Consider the following 16,711-nt stretch of genomic DNA (forward strand, 5'->3'; position numbering starts at 1 on the left):
AGCTGTCTGAGCTGTTGGATATAAACTTCTGCATTAATTGTTTGCTTTCTATCAAGCAATTCCCAATTAAGGTTGCTCTCCATTCTCCACCATACAAAGAGCATATATTTGCATGAATGTGGATCTTGCTTGACACACACACACTTCACTTGCTCATTTTCGCTCACCTATTCTTTTCTTGACTTCATGTTAATTTAGAGGCATTTTTGAGTTAGTGAGATGATTGAGCATTGTCTGTGGAGAACAACCAAGTTGTTCAGCCACTTCTCGAGCTGTTTTTCGATTTTCTTCTTTGAAAAGGGCTTCCAATCTCACCTCATTAAATTCCAGTGGACACCCAAATCTAGGAGAATTGCTTAGCTCAAATTGATTTTTTTTTAATCAATTGAACCGTTTGCAGGCTGTTCTTTAGCTATGAAACCTTCTCCGTGAATGGAACAGTTAATTTATTGGACAACCCAATAACAAGTTTTTTTGTTTCATCAATCATTACATTCTTATGAAGCTCTATAATCTTTTTATTTCTTATCAAAATGCCTTTAAAATAGCAATTAATCTTTTCTTTATATACATAGTTATTATAGTTATAAAGTTTCCAAACATTCCTTTTTATGTTGTAATTTGATTTGTTTTGTTTTTTTGTTGTTTTGTTTTGTTTTGTTTGTTTTTTTTTTCTTTTTTGAGAATTAGAGAACTAGTTTCCTTATAATGTAATATGGATGAAATAAAAAAATCTTATGACGGATTTTTGGGTCATTTTTTGAATGGGCTGCCTGGTCTTTGTAAAATCAATGATTTTTGGATCTACTGTAATTTTGTACACTATGTATAGGCATTGGTTCAAATCAGAAGATCCAGTGAAGCACCTGATGAAGTAAACGAGCTCTTTTTTTTATAAAGTAAAAAATGACAATGATTTCAATGGTTTACATAATGTTTTTATTTGTTGTAAAAATAGTTTTAAATGAAATATTATATTTATGTACAGTTATAATTTAAACTAAAAAAATTGTAAGCAAATAAAAATTTAATATTTCAATTTAAAGATGTTAACAATGTATTTATAGTGTATTTATAGTTTATAAAGAGTGTATCATTAATAATAATAGTTAACTAAGTTAAATAATTAGTTTTTTAAAAATATATTGTCCACTTAATGCAAAACTTAATGTTTTGCATTAAGGGTATAAAATATATTCCAGATAAATTATAGTTAACATGGAGTAAAATATTTTTTACTGTAAATATGACTCTAGTTTTAAATGTAAAGTTTAAAGATAAATGTAATAAACAAAGAGTAAGAAATACTTAAAAAAAAGAATTTCTATTTTACTTTTTATCTTTTTCTTTTGTTATTTTTTTATAAATCTTTTATTTTTTAAAAAAACTTTTATTTTAGAGCTTGCTTTTGGAGAAAAATGTCAACCGAGAACTTGGTGATGTCATAGGAAATCAAAGTGAAAAAATTACAAAGCTTTATAGTTCCCAAGCTGTCTCTTCTTCTGAACTTGATGATATTGCTAAAAAGTTAGCTGATCAAGGGTTAATTCTTGACTTGGAAATTTTAAAAGAGGCTTTGTAAGTCATAGTGTTTCTCTTTTCTAATATTATTTTTTAAAATACTTTGTGTAAATGTTCACTTTAAATCACTTTTTGTGATAAAATACAATTTGTAGCTTACTCAAAAAATTCTATACGATATAATAAAATTAATTTAATGCTATTTTTTTTAATAAAGAGATTCATGTATTTTGAATTTTATCAGTTCATTAAATACATGTACAAAGTTAGGTATTATATTTAAAATTTTTCTATTACTCTTGTAATTTTCTAACACTATGGAGCAAACTTTTTTAAATTGAACATTTTTAGGGAGACTGCTCCTATGCTTTCACTTTATACAAATGGAAGGTAGAATATTCCTATCTAAAAATTCATCTCCCTTTTTTTTAAAAAAATAGAAAAACAGATTTACCTTGCATAATATTTTTTTATGATTTTGTGTTGTTTATTCAAATCTTTTAACTGTTGTATTTCAAGAATTTTGATAGCGATTTTTAATAATATTTTGATAATAATTTTGATAGCGATTTTTTGTTAATGATTTTGTTTATTAAATATTTTATTACTTATATTTATTAAATTGTGTAGGTTCTGTGAGTCAAAAAAAGTTGAGAAGCAACCATCACATGATAATATCAAGACACCATATCAAGGAGGCTCAGTGGCAATTGAAGAGAGGTCCTTTTTTTTTATCAGTTTTTGTTTTAATTATATGATTTTATATGACATTTACTTTGCACATTAACATCAAATTATTTCATACCTTGATATTTTTATTGTTTATTTCAGAATGACAAACTTGTTGGGTGCAGCTGATGAAAACACAAAGAAAATTACCAAATTACTCGATGAAAAAGTGGAGAGAATAAGGACTCTAGAGTCTAAGTACATAAAGTTATATCTCTTCTTCATCATAATATATTTAGCATCTCTTCTTCATCATAATATATGAAGCATAGATGTTAAGATAAATTATTTTATTTGATAGAATGATATCAATGGAAGGTAATGCAAAAGAACTTGAAAATATGCAAGCAAATTTGAAAATTAAAGAAAACAAATTGAATGTTTTACATGAAATGGTTAAATCATCAGTGGAAAAGATTCGCTCTCTTGAACTTGAGTAAGATATTTATGAGACAGATTTTCACTACTACTTACTAAAGTGATGCTAATCTCATTGAATAATTATTTATGGGATGTAATATTTATTTAACTTGATGAGGACTACCACTTTACACAATGAATAAACTGACACACTGACTGTGGTGACATTCAGATTAAGATGACATACAGATTAAAAAAATACAAATGTAAGAAGGAAATAAGAATAACAGATTAGAATTACAAAATAAGATGGTACACACTTTAAGATTTCACATAGCTTTATGACAAATATGACTTAATACTGCACACAACTGCAAGGGTTTACCAAAAAATATTCATACCTTGTGTTGAGCTTTTACTTTTTTAATTTACCAGTAAATCCTTTTTAATGTTTTACAATTTGCGATGGTAAAAATGGTAATATACCATCTTTCTATAGATTATATGGATTGCTGTATTTAGAAAATAGGCTATAATTGTTATACATTATATACATTATCAAGGTAATTTATATTATAAAATAAAATTTTTAAAGTTAAAGTTAATTTTTAAAGATTAACCATTGATAATTGACTTTTTAAAGATAAAGATTTGCCTATTTTTTGAAGCTTTTTCTTCAGTAAGAAATTTTGAAATTCAAATGTTAATGTTTTATTACACAGATCATGTGATGAAATATTAAGATTTGATCCATCTACTACAAAAATATCTGAAAAATCTGAAATTTCTTTCAAAAGACCAAACAATTGGGCAATACGTAGAACAAATTTTAAATCTATTCAACATTTGGAATGAGGTCTGCAAAATGTCCACCAGAAATTAAATGAAAAGCACAAGGAGTAACAGAAGTGTCTTCACTCTTGTGTCAAAAATTCTTAAAAGAAAATATACTGGAAAAGTTATTTTAAAATTTACAGCAATTAATTGATTTAGTTTTTGTGTAATTGACAGTAATTCTATTATTGGATGAGCAATGTGTGACAAAAAGATTTTCCCAAAAATTAAAAATAACCCCATTCAATTAGTTAAAAAATTTGCAAGTTATATCAAAAATGAATTAAAACAGAACTTAATTTTATACTGCTGATTAGCAAAAAATTTTCGCTCACTCTGAAATTTTTAAGATACATCTTTAAAAAATCAAAGATTTATCATGAATAAAACCTTATTTTAAACCTTGTAAAAGCTCAACCCTGCATGTGTTTGTGTTTCTATTTTTCAACTAAAGTTTTTTCATGTTGACAATCAATTACATATCAATTACATATATGATTTACATGATGTATGATACATATCAATTATGATTCATAATAATGAAAGTAGTATCTGGAGTTTAATGGCATAGCTTAATATTTCTTTTCAGATTAGAGCATTCAAATACAAGCTGTTCTCATCTAGAACATGAGTTAAAACTTAAGAATGAGCGCATCAATGTTCTAGAAGCAAGGTATTGTTACATGTTTAAAGAATCTAACTGCTGCAAAATTTGTTGCTTAGTTCTTAAAAAATGTCTTCTTTTTATACAAACCTCATGCATGGAAATTTTTTTTTCAAACTCCTTCCTGTAAATAAGATTTGTTAAAATCTTTTTTTGATTAACTGGAGTCAGGAGAGTTGTACTGTGACTCAATTACTAAGTTATTGATAATTTTTTTCTTTAGCTTAACTGAACTAAGTGCATCAGCCAACAGTAAACAAAATGAGCGAATTGCTTTGTTGATGAAATCCTTGGAATTTCGAGGAAGTGAAATTTCTGAGCTCGAACAAAAAGTTGATGAGCTGATGATTGTAAATGAGAAGCTTAGATCTACAAACAAGACAAAAAGTGATACAATACAAAAACTAGAAAGCCAGTAAATAATTTTTTAAATAAATTTAAAAGATTAAAATTGGAAAAATGAAGAAAGATTTATTTGTTGCTGTCTAAATTTGTGTTAAAATTTGTTTTCAATAATATTTTCTGAGAATCGTTAAATTTTTTAGAATTCAAGAAATGACACTCAACCCAAATGAAACAGAAAATAATGATATAATTAAGTCTCTTCAAAAAGAACTACTCCAAAAAAAAACTGAGATTGATTCATTAGAAATAAAGTAAGTTTGAAATTTGAAAATATGCTCTTTTAGTTTCATTTACTTTCAGAGTTTTGTGGTTTAACTTTCGATTATTCTAATCCAATTTTCAGAATTGAAGAACTGGTAAATAAGTTGCTTAAATCTAAAAGAGTTAATCAGCACAACCATGATAAGTCCATGCAATTGGAACTCAAGTAAGTTATTGCCTCCCTTTTTATTTTAACTATTTTTGAATTAAGAACTATTTTAGATCTCTGATTACCAATTATGGTATGTATAAAAGATCTTAAATCTACTTTGGTTTAAAATTTTTTTTTTAAAAAAAAACTTTCTTACTCTTCTCTTTATTATCATTACATCTTATTATGTGGTCTGCATATATTTTCTATAGAATTCAAGACTATAATGATGTTGTGCAAGAGAAGGAACGAGTTCTTCGATTGATAGAAGACAAAAATAAAAAATGTTTAGATTTAGAGACAGAGTAGGTGTTTTATTTGCATTTTCTATGCACAACAAGATATATACGAAGGAAAAATGCGTAAAAATATACCTTGTTTTCTATGCACAACAAGGTATATACAAAGGAAAAATGCGTATTATATTTCAGTTTTGTTTTGTTTTTTTAATTTTAGGATTGATAGCTTGAATAATGAAAAAAACAAGCTTGAAAGAATGCTGAAACAAAGTGATGAGCAAAACAAAATAGCTACTCAAAGGTAGAAAATGTTTTTATATTTGTTATTGATTTTATTTTATTTTAGTATTTTATACACTGCTCCTTTGATTACAATCAAGAATTTTACATAGTTTTTTTGTTTTTTTTCAGTTTGTGTACACTTGAAGCATCTATTGTAGATCAGAGTAGTCTCAGTAAATTGATCAAGTTGAAGGAGAGTAAGTTAGAAACCATGCAGAATGCAATAGATGAAAAGGATGACCTTATTGTAAAGCTTGAAACCAAGTAACGTTTAATTAGAATAAAATATTTAGAAAATTGCATTATGATTTTTTGTTTTTGGTGAATGTTTGATCTCTCTTCCTGTAAATGTTGAATTCCCCTGTTTTTTTATTATTTTGAAGACTTTTTATGGAATTTAGCTGTTTTTCATTTCTTCACTGTTTTCATCAGTTTAAAAACAACAAAATTAAGAACTGAACAAAATTGAAAATGTAAGCATAAATCTTTGATCTGCAAGTTCAGGTCTAAAAGCCATTAAAATTTATTTTCTCTAGGTTGTTAGATAGTGATGGAAAAATTAAACGTCTCGAGCAGCTTTTTAAATTAAAAGAAGATAAACTTCAGCAAATAGAAAGCAGGTAAAAATAATTATGCTAGTTGTTACACTAAAGTGACTCTTCTTTAATGTTTAAATAACTTATTGTTTGAAAGTCATCTTGGGCTAAGATTTGTATAGCAGTTTATGCTTGATTAGCATGGAAAAGTTCGAAGATGTTGATGCTAAAAATGCAAAGCTGAATGCTCTGTTGCAACAAAAGGAGCAAAAGATTCAATTGCTAGAAGATAAGTATGTTGTTACATTTTGATAAATTTTTGGTTTTAAATATAATTTTTGTTTTCAACAGAATTAACACTGTTGTTAAAAACAAAAGAAACAATTTATTCAACTATGTAATCCACTACGCTTCAGCTATGCTTTTTATTGCTTTTAAGTTTTGTTAAAACTTCATTTTTAGTTTGTTGCATTTGTTTAAAGAATTTTGCTTGTTTCTTTTAGTTTGGATGAACTCAGTGAGTTGGCTCGATCAAATAATCGTTTAAAAGAAAATTCTTCTCTGAAGGACAAAAAAATTGAAAGTCTTGAAGAGAGGTATGAATGTTAGATTTAATAATAAAAAAAAATAAGGAAAATACTTTAACATTGTATGAATGTGCTTGTGTAATATTATATACATGAATGTATGTGTGCTTATGTAATATTATATACATGAATGTATGTGTGCTTATGTAATATTATATACATGAATGTATGTGTGTATATTTAATGTTATATGCATGAATGTATGTGTGTATATGTAATATTATATGCATAAATCTGTATGTATATGTAGTACCACATTTATGAATCTATGTGTGTATATTTATGTTTTATACTGGTATGTAATACCACATTTATGAATCTATGTGTGTATATTTATGTTTTATACTGATATTGTTTAATTTATGGATTTTAATATTTTTTTATTTGGTTTAGGATTCATGATTTAGAAGAGGCTGTTAAAATGAATGAAAGATTGAATCATCAAGTCAAGTTAAAAGAAGAGAATGTTGTCTTGCTGGAGGAGAAGTATTAGTGTTTTTAGCAAATTAACCTTTTGTTTAACTTTTGCCCAAAATTATGTGATGTCTCTTACTGTTTATTACATTATTAGATTCTCATAATATTCTATAATAGCCTTTGTATTGCATAGTTATATATTTATTATATAGTTATGTATAATTAATTATATATACATTTTTACAAGGTAATGTTTTTCTTTAGAGTGCATGAATTGGAGATTCAGCTGCAGAAATCTGAGCAGATTCGTGAAATCATTAAAAAAAATGCTGAATCAGAAATCTTAAGGCTAAATGAAGAGTAAAATTCTTTTAATATTCTCAAAAAAGCAGATAACAAATATTTGTCTAAGAAATGCATATTTTTAAAACAATTTTTGAAATTTAAATGGATCTTTTTAACCTTTTTTTTTTCATTAGGCTAAAATTTTATTTCTTTTTTTGATGCTTGTTTGTCAAAACTTGTTGTTTTTAGTGTATAATCATGAGTTTAAGAATGCCATGGAATAAAAGTGACAATTATAGTAATAATTTTAACTAAAAAATATGAGCTATTATCTTTTTTATGGTATGCTATTTTTTTGTTTTTCAGGGTAGCTGAGTTCAATGATTTCAAAGTTAAGAGACAAATGAGTTTGCTACGTAGAGATCAAAAAATTACAAACTTAGAGTCAAGGTGCAAATTTTTTTTGACTATCACTTTAATATTGGTATAAAAATGGAGCAATTGAGACCAAATTGCCAAAAAAATTACAAAGCAAATAAACTTTGTGTTTAAGCTATAAGTTAAAATTATTTTTTTTCAAGGTTGAATAGTTTTGCAGAAGAGAAACAACAAAAAGATTCTTTCATTCAAGACTTGCAGTCAAAACTGGAGGGTACAATGATGCAATATCGAAAACTTGATCTCAGCAATGAGGAAAAAGACCAAAAGCTAATGGACCTTGACATGAGGTAAAATTTTTTTTTCAAATTAAATTGCAGGTCCACATTTAGAGGCATGATACTAAAAGGACTATGATGTACTTTTAGCCATTTCTTGGATGCATATTATTTGTAAACTATTTGATATCTTATTAGGGTTAAGGAGTTAATGCACACCTACAAAGAAAATCAAGAGCTTTCACACACTCTTCAAATGAAAGAGGAGGAACTTCATGAACTAAAAAAGAAGGTTGAAGATTTCGAAGAAAGCAGAAAAAGAAGCTTGCAACAAATTGACAACAAAGAAAAGAGCATAGTTGAATTGCAAGAAAGGTTGCAAGAGACTCTCATGTTCAATAATCGTTTAAACTACAGCGTTAAAGCCAGTGAAGTAAAGGTTAATACATTAGAAAAACAGGTACTTGATCAAGAGGAACTCATAGAGAAGTTATCCTCATCAATTAAGTTAAAAGATCGCTCAATTGAAAGGAGTAACATAAAGTAAGTTTGCATTGTTTGATAATTTTTTTTTTTGTTGTTGTATTGATTTATAATTGGTTTTGCTTTATTTAATGGCTGTATAATTTGCTGATTTAATAGAATAATGGTGAAAGGTTAACAAACCAAAGAGAAAAAAAATGTGTTTTTTTTTTTTGTTGTTGTTGTTTTGTTTTTTTAAATTAAAAATGTTGCAAAATTATTTTTTTTTTGTTTTTTTGTTTATATTTGTTTCTATCTTTTTAGATTGGTAGAGCTAGAAGAAGAATTCAAAAAACAGGCTGCAGAACTACAATCACAGTAAATTTTTAATTTTGCATTTGCATAAATCTTAATTTCTTAATTATTTAATTTTGCTTTTGCTAAGTCTAATTTGTTATCATTAACATGGAAAAGCTGTTTTAACTCAGTCATTTCTTGCTGGTGCAAGTATTGAATTCTTATGTGATAAAGTCCTTTTTTTAGTTTATTGCTTAACTACAAAAATAATTTTATTGTTGTTTTTAATGTCTAAGTAATAGTTCTTTTCATTCCAAAAATGTCTTATTGCATATTTTTGTATTGCTTTTCTAAAATGAGTTTTAAAAGATGTCGATTTTTTACATTTTATTACTTATTACAGTTTTGCTTATTATAAAGGTTAATTTTGTTTACAATAAGCTAAAACAAAGTAATCAAATGTAAAAAAAAAAAAAAAAAAAAAAAAAATTTTTTTTACAGGTATAACAAATTCAACCAGAAAAATTCATTGATAGAAGAACAAAGCACTCCAAGTGAAAAGGACATTTCTACTTCAATGCAGTTGTAAGTTTAATGTGTTTATTTTTAAATTTTTGATGCCTTTGTATGATATAATTTCAAAACATAGCATTTAATTTATCTTCTCCATAAACATTTACCTCAACTTCGAATTAAACTTTAAACATATATTTTTCAAAAATTTCTCTTTTATTTTATGTAAAAATAATCATTTGAAACTAAAATTGTTTAAAGTTATACTTATGTCATTTTATATATATATATATATATATATATATATATATATATATATATATATATATTTTGTTCCAATAGTGAGGAGATATCAAAGCAGTTAAAAGAGCAAATTGAACTTACAAAAGAAGCCAACTTAAAGGCTGCTGACCTCAAAAAAACGTCAGAATTTTTATCATGGATTTATTTAAACTATGTATCATTTAATTTTTGAGTGTCAGAATTTGACCCTGAATTTGTATTTTTGCCATAATGGTTTTCTTTAGAAATTTGGTTTTGTTTAATTTTAGTTTAAATAATTTGCTTTCAACAGAATTTATGAATTTGAAAATGAGAAGCACAAATCTAAATTGAATTTGCAAGAAAAAGATGGTGTTATTGCTGACTTAGAAAGGAGGTCTCATTATCTTCATTGTAGATTATTGGTGTTTATATCTTAATATAATTGAGTCATATTTAAAGCTTTGTTTAATTTCAATGAGTATATTTATGTTTTTTCAATAAAATTATTTACTTGTAGCATATTTATATCATTTTGTTAGAGTTGAAGAACTGCAATTGATGCTTTCTGGAAGCGATAAGCTGAACTTTATTCTAAAAGAAAAAAACAGTCAAATTGCAATACTGCGCCAGAGTTTAGATGAGTATCAGAGACTAAGCGCACAGCTTGAAACAAGGTATCCTCACATATAATACATATTCAGTGCATTTTTGAAATGATATTCTTAATAGAATCAATAAAAATGCTTAAATAGAAACACAAGAAAAAATGTGAGAATTTTAATAACATTTTCTGAATTGTCCACATTTGAGATGCTTAATGCACATTTTTAAAAATTAAAATATTGCAAAATATAAATATCATAAAAAGTGTTTGTAAACATTCCTTGATGTATTCTTTGCTCTTCAAAATTCTGAAGTAAACTAAAAACTTACGCATAAATCGAGTCAATAGATTGCCAACATCTATGTTGTAAATTTTTTAGGCTAGCATTTGCATAATATCAGCTATTAGATAAGTTTCATCATATTGACTTTTGCATCCTTAATATGTTGACTGAGGCTTCAGTGGGCATTATTTTATACCATTTGGAGCTCTTTGAATCTTATTTATGTTATGCAGTTTTATTCTGCTTTGACTTTTTAGACGTTTTCATGTAATCCATTTTGAAGGCAAATCTTTGAAACTGAGCTCAAAAGTTTTATTAGAATAATTACAGTTAAAATACAACAATTTCATATAAATTAATCATTTATCAATGATTAGTTTATATGAAGGACAGTCTAATTTAATGAGATTGTTAAATAAAAATTGTTTTTTTTTTTTTTTCAAAAGTTGGAGTCTTTGAAACATCCTACTATTGATATGACATTATAGTTTTTTAACAATAGAGTAGAAGAAGTTTCTTCAGAACGAAATCGCTTTATGACAGCTTTGAAGCAGCAAGAGGAGCGGTTGAAAACACTTAAGGTTCAGTTAGAAGAATATGTCAAACTTAACCATAAGGCAAGCAATGATCTTCAACTTAAGGAAGAAACTCTTATTTCTGTTACAAAGAGGTAAAATTTTCTTCCATTGTTTTTGTGACTGCTTTAAGCTGAAAACCTCTCTCATTAAACAAAATTAAAATAGTTAGTATAATAATATTATTTGCATGTAACAGTTTTTAATGAACAGTAAAATGATTCTGTTTCAGCCTTGATGAAATGACACGAAGGAATAAAGATTTAGAAGAGGTTGATTCTAATTTTTAAAAAAAATTTCTTTGCACTTCCATTGATTTAAATAGGAATTCCTTTTGGAGCTATTTGCTTGAAAATATTTTCTAGCAAACAGCTCCAGTAGAGATTTTTATTTAGATAATTACAATATGTTGGGAATAATTGACAAGTTGTTAAGGCTTCCTTTTTTAAGACTTCCTTTCTTTTTAGGACATAAATTCCTTAGAGAAAGACCTTCATGACTTAAAGAGTACAGGTAGCCTGAAGAATATAACAAGTATTACTGAGAAAATTCAGCTGACAAAGCGAGCCAGGTGAATTTATTAAGTCAGCATCTTGCTATTTTGGACCTATGTCCAAACATTACCATGTAATCGATGTGTATGTACAAGTTTTTATTAGAACATTTTAGACCAATTTTGAATTTCAATTTACTTTTCAGGACGGAGCTACATATTCAACGAGGACCAATCACAACTTCTAAAACAATTGAAATAAAAATGTGAGAAGTTAAAAATAAATCTAATATGATACATATTTTAAAATATTACTTGTGAAATCAAATGAACTTTAATTTACACATCAATTAAAATTTAAATTTTGATTAGGTTGTCTAGCAAACCAGAAGATATGGTTAATGAAAAAAATGAAGTTATTGAGAGACTTCAAAAAGATATTGAAATACTTGAGAAACAGGTAAGAAAAGTTTTTCTACTTAAAAGTTTTTTCTACTTAAAAGTTTTTTTCTACTTAAAAGTTTTTTCTACTTAAATGATTTTATTGTGAATAGACAGGAAGGACTTTGAATTTTCATTTCTGAAAAAAATGAATAAAAGATATAGAAAAGTATTAGAAGAAATAATTTTAAAATAAATTTTTAAAAATAATAGAAATCTCACATATCCACACTGATGTCAAATGTTTCCATGGAGAATGCGTTGTATCTTAGTGAGAATGAGTCACTGAAAAGCAACTATGAGCTCCTTACTCTCGATTATGAAGCTTTGCAAGCAGAACTGAGTGATATTAAAAATCAATTTCAGGAACTTGATATATCTGCTACAAAGATTGCTCATCGATGTGAGGTAAGATGTTTGTAAAAAGCTAATCATGCCAGTGATTGATACTTGTTTGGAATTAGTTTCCTAAAAATTATGATTAATTAATTTGCTGATAAATCTGATGTTGTTTTTTGTGTCTTGTTTTAGCTTCTTGTTCAAATGAATCACACTTTAGATGAAGAAAATAAAGCTCTTATTGACCAGAATAACAAGCTTATATTGCAGGTAAATTTACTAATTCGTTTTAGCAAATGAAAGGAATGTAAAAGGAGGTAAAATCATTCTATTTTTCTTTTCTATTAGTTAATATATATATATAAATATAAAATATTTATATATATATATTAACTAATATATATATATAAATATTTTTTTAGAGTAGAGAGTTGCTAGTCACTACACTCCAATCTCGTGATCAGTTCTTAGATGATGAAAGAATCTTCTCGTAAGAGTCTTAGTGATGTCACTAAAATAATTATTGATTGAAGAGTGATTTCTCTTTTTTATTTGCCTTTAAGACTTTTTAAAACCACACTTGTTTCCCTTTAATTTTTTTAGAGATCATATTTATGGCTTAGAACGTGAAAGAGAAATATTAGCAGAAAAGGTGCAAGCAGCTGAAAGAGCTTTACAAGACACTGGAAATAAAAAGTATTTAAATTTAATCTCTTATAAAAATCATTTGAAGTACTTTACAGTAAAATAGTTTCTGGTAAATACAAGTTGTTACAACTGTTGTTTGCTTCTCTTCTCATAGGAAAGGGGCGCTTTGGCGTGGAACCAATAAAATTTTCAAGAAAGTTGGATTAAAAAAGGTTTGTGAAATATTTACAATAATTGATAAAGGTTTGTAAATATTTATGATAATTAGTAAAAAGGTAATTAATGATTTCCTCTTACAACTTGCTATCTTGTTAAAAGTTTTGTAAATAGTACTTTGAAACATTTTTGCCAGGTTATTGAATGTAAATAATAATTCAAATATAAATACATTTAAATAGTAATTTAAATACAAGCACATTTCAATGCTTGTTCTTATCATTTGTATTATGATGGACTTTAGAAAACGTCTAATACTGACTTAGCAGAGTTTTCTAATGATAATCAATTAGCAAATAGACGAAAGGACACATCAGCAGATTCAGTTGTTGTGGCTCCCACTCCTGCTACCATACGTGGTTTGCTTTCTAGAAGTCGGCAAGATATTTCAAAGATTGATCAGGAAATAACCAAGAGGCAGCCTTTCAGTAACGATTGCTCGTCAGAAAGTGATACATCGAGCAAATACAGTTTTAAAAAACGTCCAAAATCTGATTTCTTTGTTTCCAATGAGTTCGAAAGTCCTTTGAGTAAAACAAAAGATTTAGTTCGAAGTTTGGAAAATCTCAGTCAAACTGGGATCTCTTTACAAAATGCGCCTGATGTAGAACCCAGTCCTTTGCCTTCTCTCGTTCAAGATCTTGAAGGTTTAATTACGTTTTCTTTTCTTTTGACAAAAACCTAATCGCTAATTGGTGATTTTTTGTAAAGTTTTTCTTGTCAGTAATTTGAGCTAAAATTTGCAGGGTTCTCCTTTGTTTTTGTTTTGTTTTTTTCGTCCTTTAAGGCATCGAATCATAAAGCTATAGATTGTTCGTTTATGTGTACTGTATTTTATTTCGTTGCGCCTCAGTGTGTTGTTTCACTGCATATCTTTGTTTTTCATTTGCTTAGGGTATAAAATAACGACTCCGACTAAAACGGTTTCAACTGGAAATCAGTTACCTGAAAAATCGTCTACTGTAGAATCTTTGCATGTCGAAGGAAATAAAACGCCTATACAAAGAGTTCTTGTCAAGCAAATCACGGCAGCCGAAGTGTTGAAAACTCCAAAAGAAAATGATATTGTGGTAGAGTGTATTGTAAGTTGGTTCCCAATTTAGTTGTTTGATTTCAAGACTATTTATTGTTGTTTTATTTTTTGATAAATTCAACGACGATTTGTTTTCTTTATATCCCTTAACTCTATTGCGCTTACTTGTTCTATATTCTGTTATTTATTGCTTCGTATTCTTCTCGTCTTCCTTTATTCATTCTTTGAATACTTCTAGGACTTTATGGCTCGACAGACTCAAGAGCAATCTCCAGAACGATCGTTAAGTTTTAATTCTGCAAAAGAATCAAATCCGCCCTCTGAACAACGCCATTCTGATGCTGTAAGATTGTTAAGTAACGAACCTCAACGTCGTTCTTCGATGCCTCTAAACGAAAAACGACCCAATGAAGTTTTAACAGATGATAGTGGAGCATTTTATTTCAAAAGAAATTATTCGACAAGGAGCGAACGAAGCAGTAGTAGAATATCTGAAAAATCAGAAAATAGACGGCAAGACATGCCAAACATTTTCTACCAACGAGATGCGCACGGCAAAAGTGTCTCCCCTCCAGTTCCCGCGTATTTTGGCAACCGCGAACAGCGTTCTTCTATCCGTCGTTTTGAAATGGAGCATATGGAACCTCGTCCTCTAAACAACGAGCTTGATAAAGAATGCGCTACTGATGACAATCGGAACAGAGTTAAAGGTGCAAACATGGAAAGTATTGACGAAAATTCTTTTCGACGAAATGATTCCATTCGACAAAGTAAGCGCAAGACTTGGTACGAATATGGCAATGTTTAGCATTTTTTTATTGGTTAAAAATCGTGATTTATGAAATAAAATTAGATTATTTGCGAATTTTTAATTAAAAAAAAAAAAAAGTTTTAAAATAATAAATTTTTCAGAATATTGTTTTTCGTATATATTTATTTCGTACTTTAATGACGTCTTTTTCTGCATCATTTGGCTAAATTTTTTAAGCTGTATTTTTGTTAGTTTTGTTATGATGCCATTTTCTTGGTAATGCTTCGGAAATCAATTAAATTTTTGATCAAGAGATCAGTTATTAAAAAGAAAAAGTTAAAAAAATGAATGAATTTCTGTGAGCTGCAAGAAAATGATGATAAAAATGAGATGTATTATAGGTAATTTATTGTTGTATTTAAAAATCCACTTGAAAAAAATATTTGAAATGCACTTTTTTAAAGCAGGTTTTTGTAAAATAATTATCATTGAAAAAGATTAAAACGAATTATTTAAAAAAGAGAATGGATATTCATTTTTTTTCCCCTCATTAAAATGATGATTGTTGTTGTCTCGATTATTTTTCACAGGGAGTTTGGTACCATTTCAATATTTTAATTTGAAGTAAAGTTTGCCGTTTCGGAACTGCTTGGTTAAGAAAGGGCAATGGTTAATTGTTTAAGGGTTAAGGTTGTGTTGTCCGTCCTCAGTAAATCCTATTATACAATAATTCTTGAAGCAATCTTCTATTAATGCGTTATGGTGGTTAGCACTATTTTATTTATTACGCTTTTAACTTACAAATAATATTTTCTTACTCTTATTGTAATCTTTAATACTGTTTTTATCAATTACTTCTCTTTTATTCTTCTTTAAACGAAGATCTCTTCTTCTTTTTCTTTATTAGAAATCGTCAACCTGACGCTTAATTTTCTTTAACCAACATTTTTCCTGACTTTTGTTTAACTCTTTGCATTTTCTATTTTCTATTAATCAATCTTAAAAATCTTAAAACTTAAAAATCTTAAAACTTAAAAGTTGAAAAAGTTTATTGAAACACCATTGTAGCAGAATTCAAAGTGCCGAGATGTCGACATCAGAGAGCCCAGGGTTGGGCTCGGATAGCTAGACTAATGAGTAACATTGTTAAGAGCGTGAAATTATAGTTCTATTATAATTAACCAGCTTTGATTAGGGCAGCCGCTCGAAAAGTTTCACGTTTTTAATAAACTGCTGCAAGTTTAACTTATTGGTTGACTGCAAAGTTTGAAGCCAAATTTGTATGTGAAACTGGGATTTTCCGATAGAGGAGTTTCAAGAGCTTATTTCGTTCCAAGTGCTTTGGTAATCAATTAAAATGTTTGCTCAGAAAAGTTTATCAAAAAGAAACTACTTTAAAGCTGAGCATTTGTCTGATAATACACTTCTCTTCCGACCTGCGATATCAGATAAATAGTGTGGCTTCATACCTTGATGAAAATGTTTTTGTTTGTCGCAAACACTGATCAACGTACTTGAGTTTTGGGGCTATTCTAAAATAAATGATTTATACGAAGGCTGGCGAGCAAAAAATCTCGATTGGCTTCAATAAGCTAAAACTAAGCCTTAAAAAAAAATTGCTTTGAACTTGAGCAACTTGACATTAGACAGAATCCCACAAACTCTCTATGGAGTTTAAGCCCAATTAATCAAAATGTCCATAAAAAACCATTTGTTTCTGTAGCTATTAAAATTTGAACTGGGTGAAATATAAGACTATATTTCATAAAGGTCTGAATACATTCAATTGCGTAGACTAAATATTTTAAATTCAATTACTGATCAATGCTGTTCTGAAACGTAATATTTTGGCATGTTCATTTCGT

General features: G+C 27.7%; 1 protein-coding gene across 2 annotated transcripts in view; it reads left to right on the top strand.

The window, feature by feature from the left end:
• LOC145183472 (uncharacterized) overlaps positions 1-15,366 on the top strand; it is a 29,113-nt gene extending 13,747 nt beyond the window's left edge. The window contains exons 19-57 of one of the 2 annotated variants that reach the window (XM_090085804.1): positions 833-874; positions 1,400-1,578; positions 1,873-1,911; positions 2,152-2,241; positions 2,353-2,448; positions 2,552-2,686; positions 4,034-4,117; positions 4,332-4,523; positions 4,654-4,764; positions 4,857-4,940; positions 5,138-5,230; positions 5,382-5,465; positions 5,576-5,710; positions 5,983-6,066; positions 6,183-6,275; positions 6,486-6,578; positions 6,963-7,055; positions 7,251-7,346; positions 7,638-7,721; positions 7,853-7,999; positions 8,126-8,470; positions 8,714-8,767; positions 9,188-9,271; positions 9,542-9,622; positions 9,774-9,857; positions 10,003-10,137; positions 10,853-11,020; positions 11,158-11,197; positions 11,393-11,496; positions 11,625-11,684; positions 11,791-11,878; positions 12,073-12,267; positions 12,391-12,468; positions 12,621-12,688; positions 12,802-12,894; positions 13,001-13,058; positions 13,307-13,709; positions 13,957-14,144; positions 14,334-15,366. In XM_090085804.1, coding sequence (XP_089941930.1) covers positions 833-874; positions 1,400-1,578; positions 1,873-1,911; positions 2,152-2,241; positions 2,353-2,448; positions 2,552-2,686; positions 4,034-4,117; positions 4,332-4,523; positions 4,654-4,764; positions 4,857-4,940; positions 5,138-5,230; positions 5,382-5,465; positions 5,576-5,710; positions 5,983-6,066; positions 6,183-6,275; positions 6,486-6,578; positions 6,963-7,055; positions 7,251-7,346; positions 7,638-7,721; positions 7,853-7,999; positions 8,126-8,470; positions 8,714-8,767; positions 9,188-9,271; positions 9,542-9,622; positions 9,774-9,857; positions 10,003-10,137; positions 10,853-11,020; positions 11,158-11,197; positions 11,393-11,496; positions 11,625-11,684; positions 11,791-11,878; positions 12,073-12,267; positions 12,391-12,468; positions 12,621-12,688; positions 12,802-12,894; positions 13,001-13,058; positions 13,307-13,709; positions 13,957-14,144; positions 14,334-14,903 — 4,950 coding nt within the window. In that variant the 3' untranslated portion in view covers positions 14,904-15,366. The remainder of the gene's footprint in view (positions 1-832; positions 875-1,399; positions 1,579-1,872; positions 1,912-2,151; positions 2,242-2,352; positions 2,449-2,551; positions 2,687-4,033; positions 4,118-4,331; positions 4,524-4,653; positions 4,765-4,856; positions 4,941-5,137; positions 5,231-5,381; positions 5,466-5,575; positions 5,711-5,982; positions 6,067-6,182; positions 6,276-6,485; positions 6,579-6,962; positions 7,056-7,250; positions 7,347-7,637; positions 7,722-7,852; positions 8,000-8,125; positions 8,471-8,713; positions 8,768-9,187; positions 9,272-9,541; positions 9,623-9,773; positions 9,858-10,002; positions 10,138-10,852; positions 11,021-11,157; positions 11,198-11,392; positions 11,497-11,624; positions 11,685-11,790; positions 11,879-12,072; positions 12,268-12,390; positions 12,469-12,620; positions 12,689-12,801; positions 12,895-13,000; positions 13,059-13,306; positions 13,710-13,956; positions 14,145-14,333) is intronic. The other variant, XM_090085805.1, reaches the window with a different exon arrangement.
• Positions 15,367-16,711: the final 1,345 nt, after the last annotated feature.

This window comes from Hydra viridissima, unplaced genomic scaffold (genome assembly GCF_058129835.1).
Source record: "Hydra viridissima isolate aposymbiotic clone 2 unplaced genomic scaffold, HvirCarnegie_v1 scaffold_4, whole genome shotgun sequence".
Lineage (NCBI taxonomy): Eukaryota > Metazoa > Cnidaria > Hydrozoa > Anthoathecata > Hydridae > Hydra > Hydra viridissima.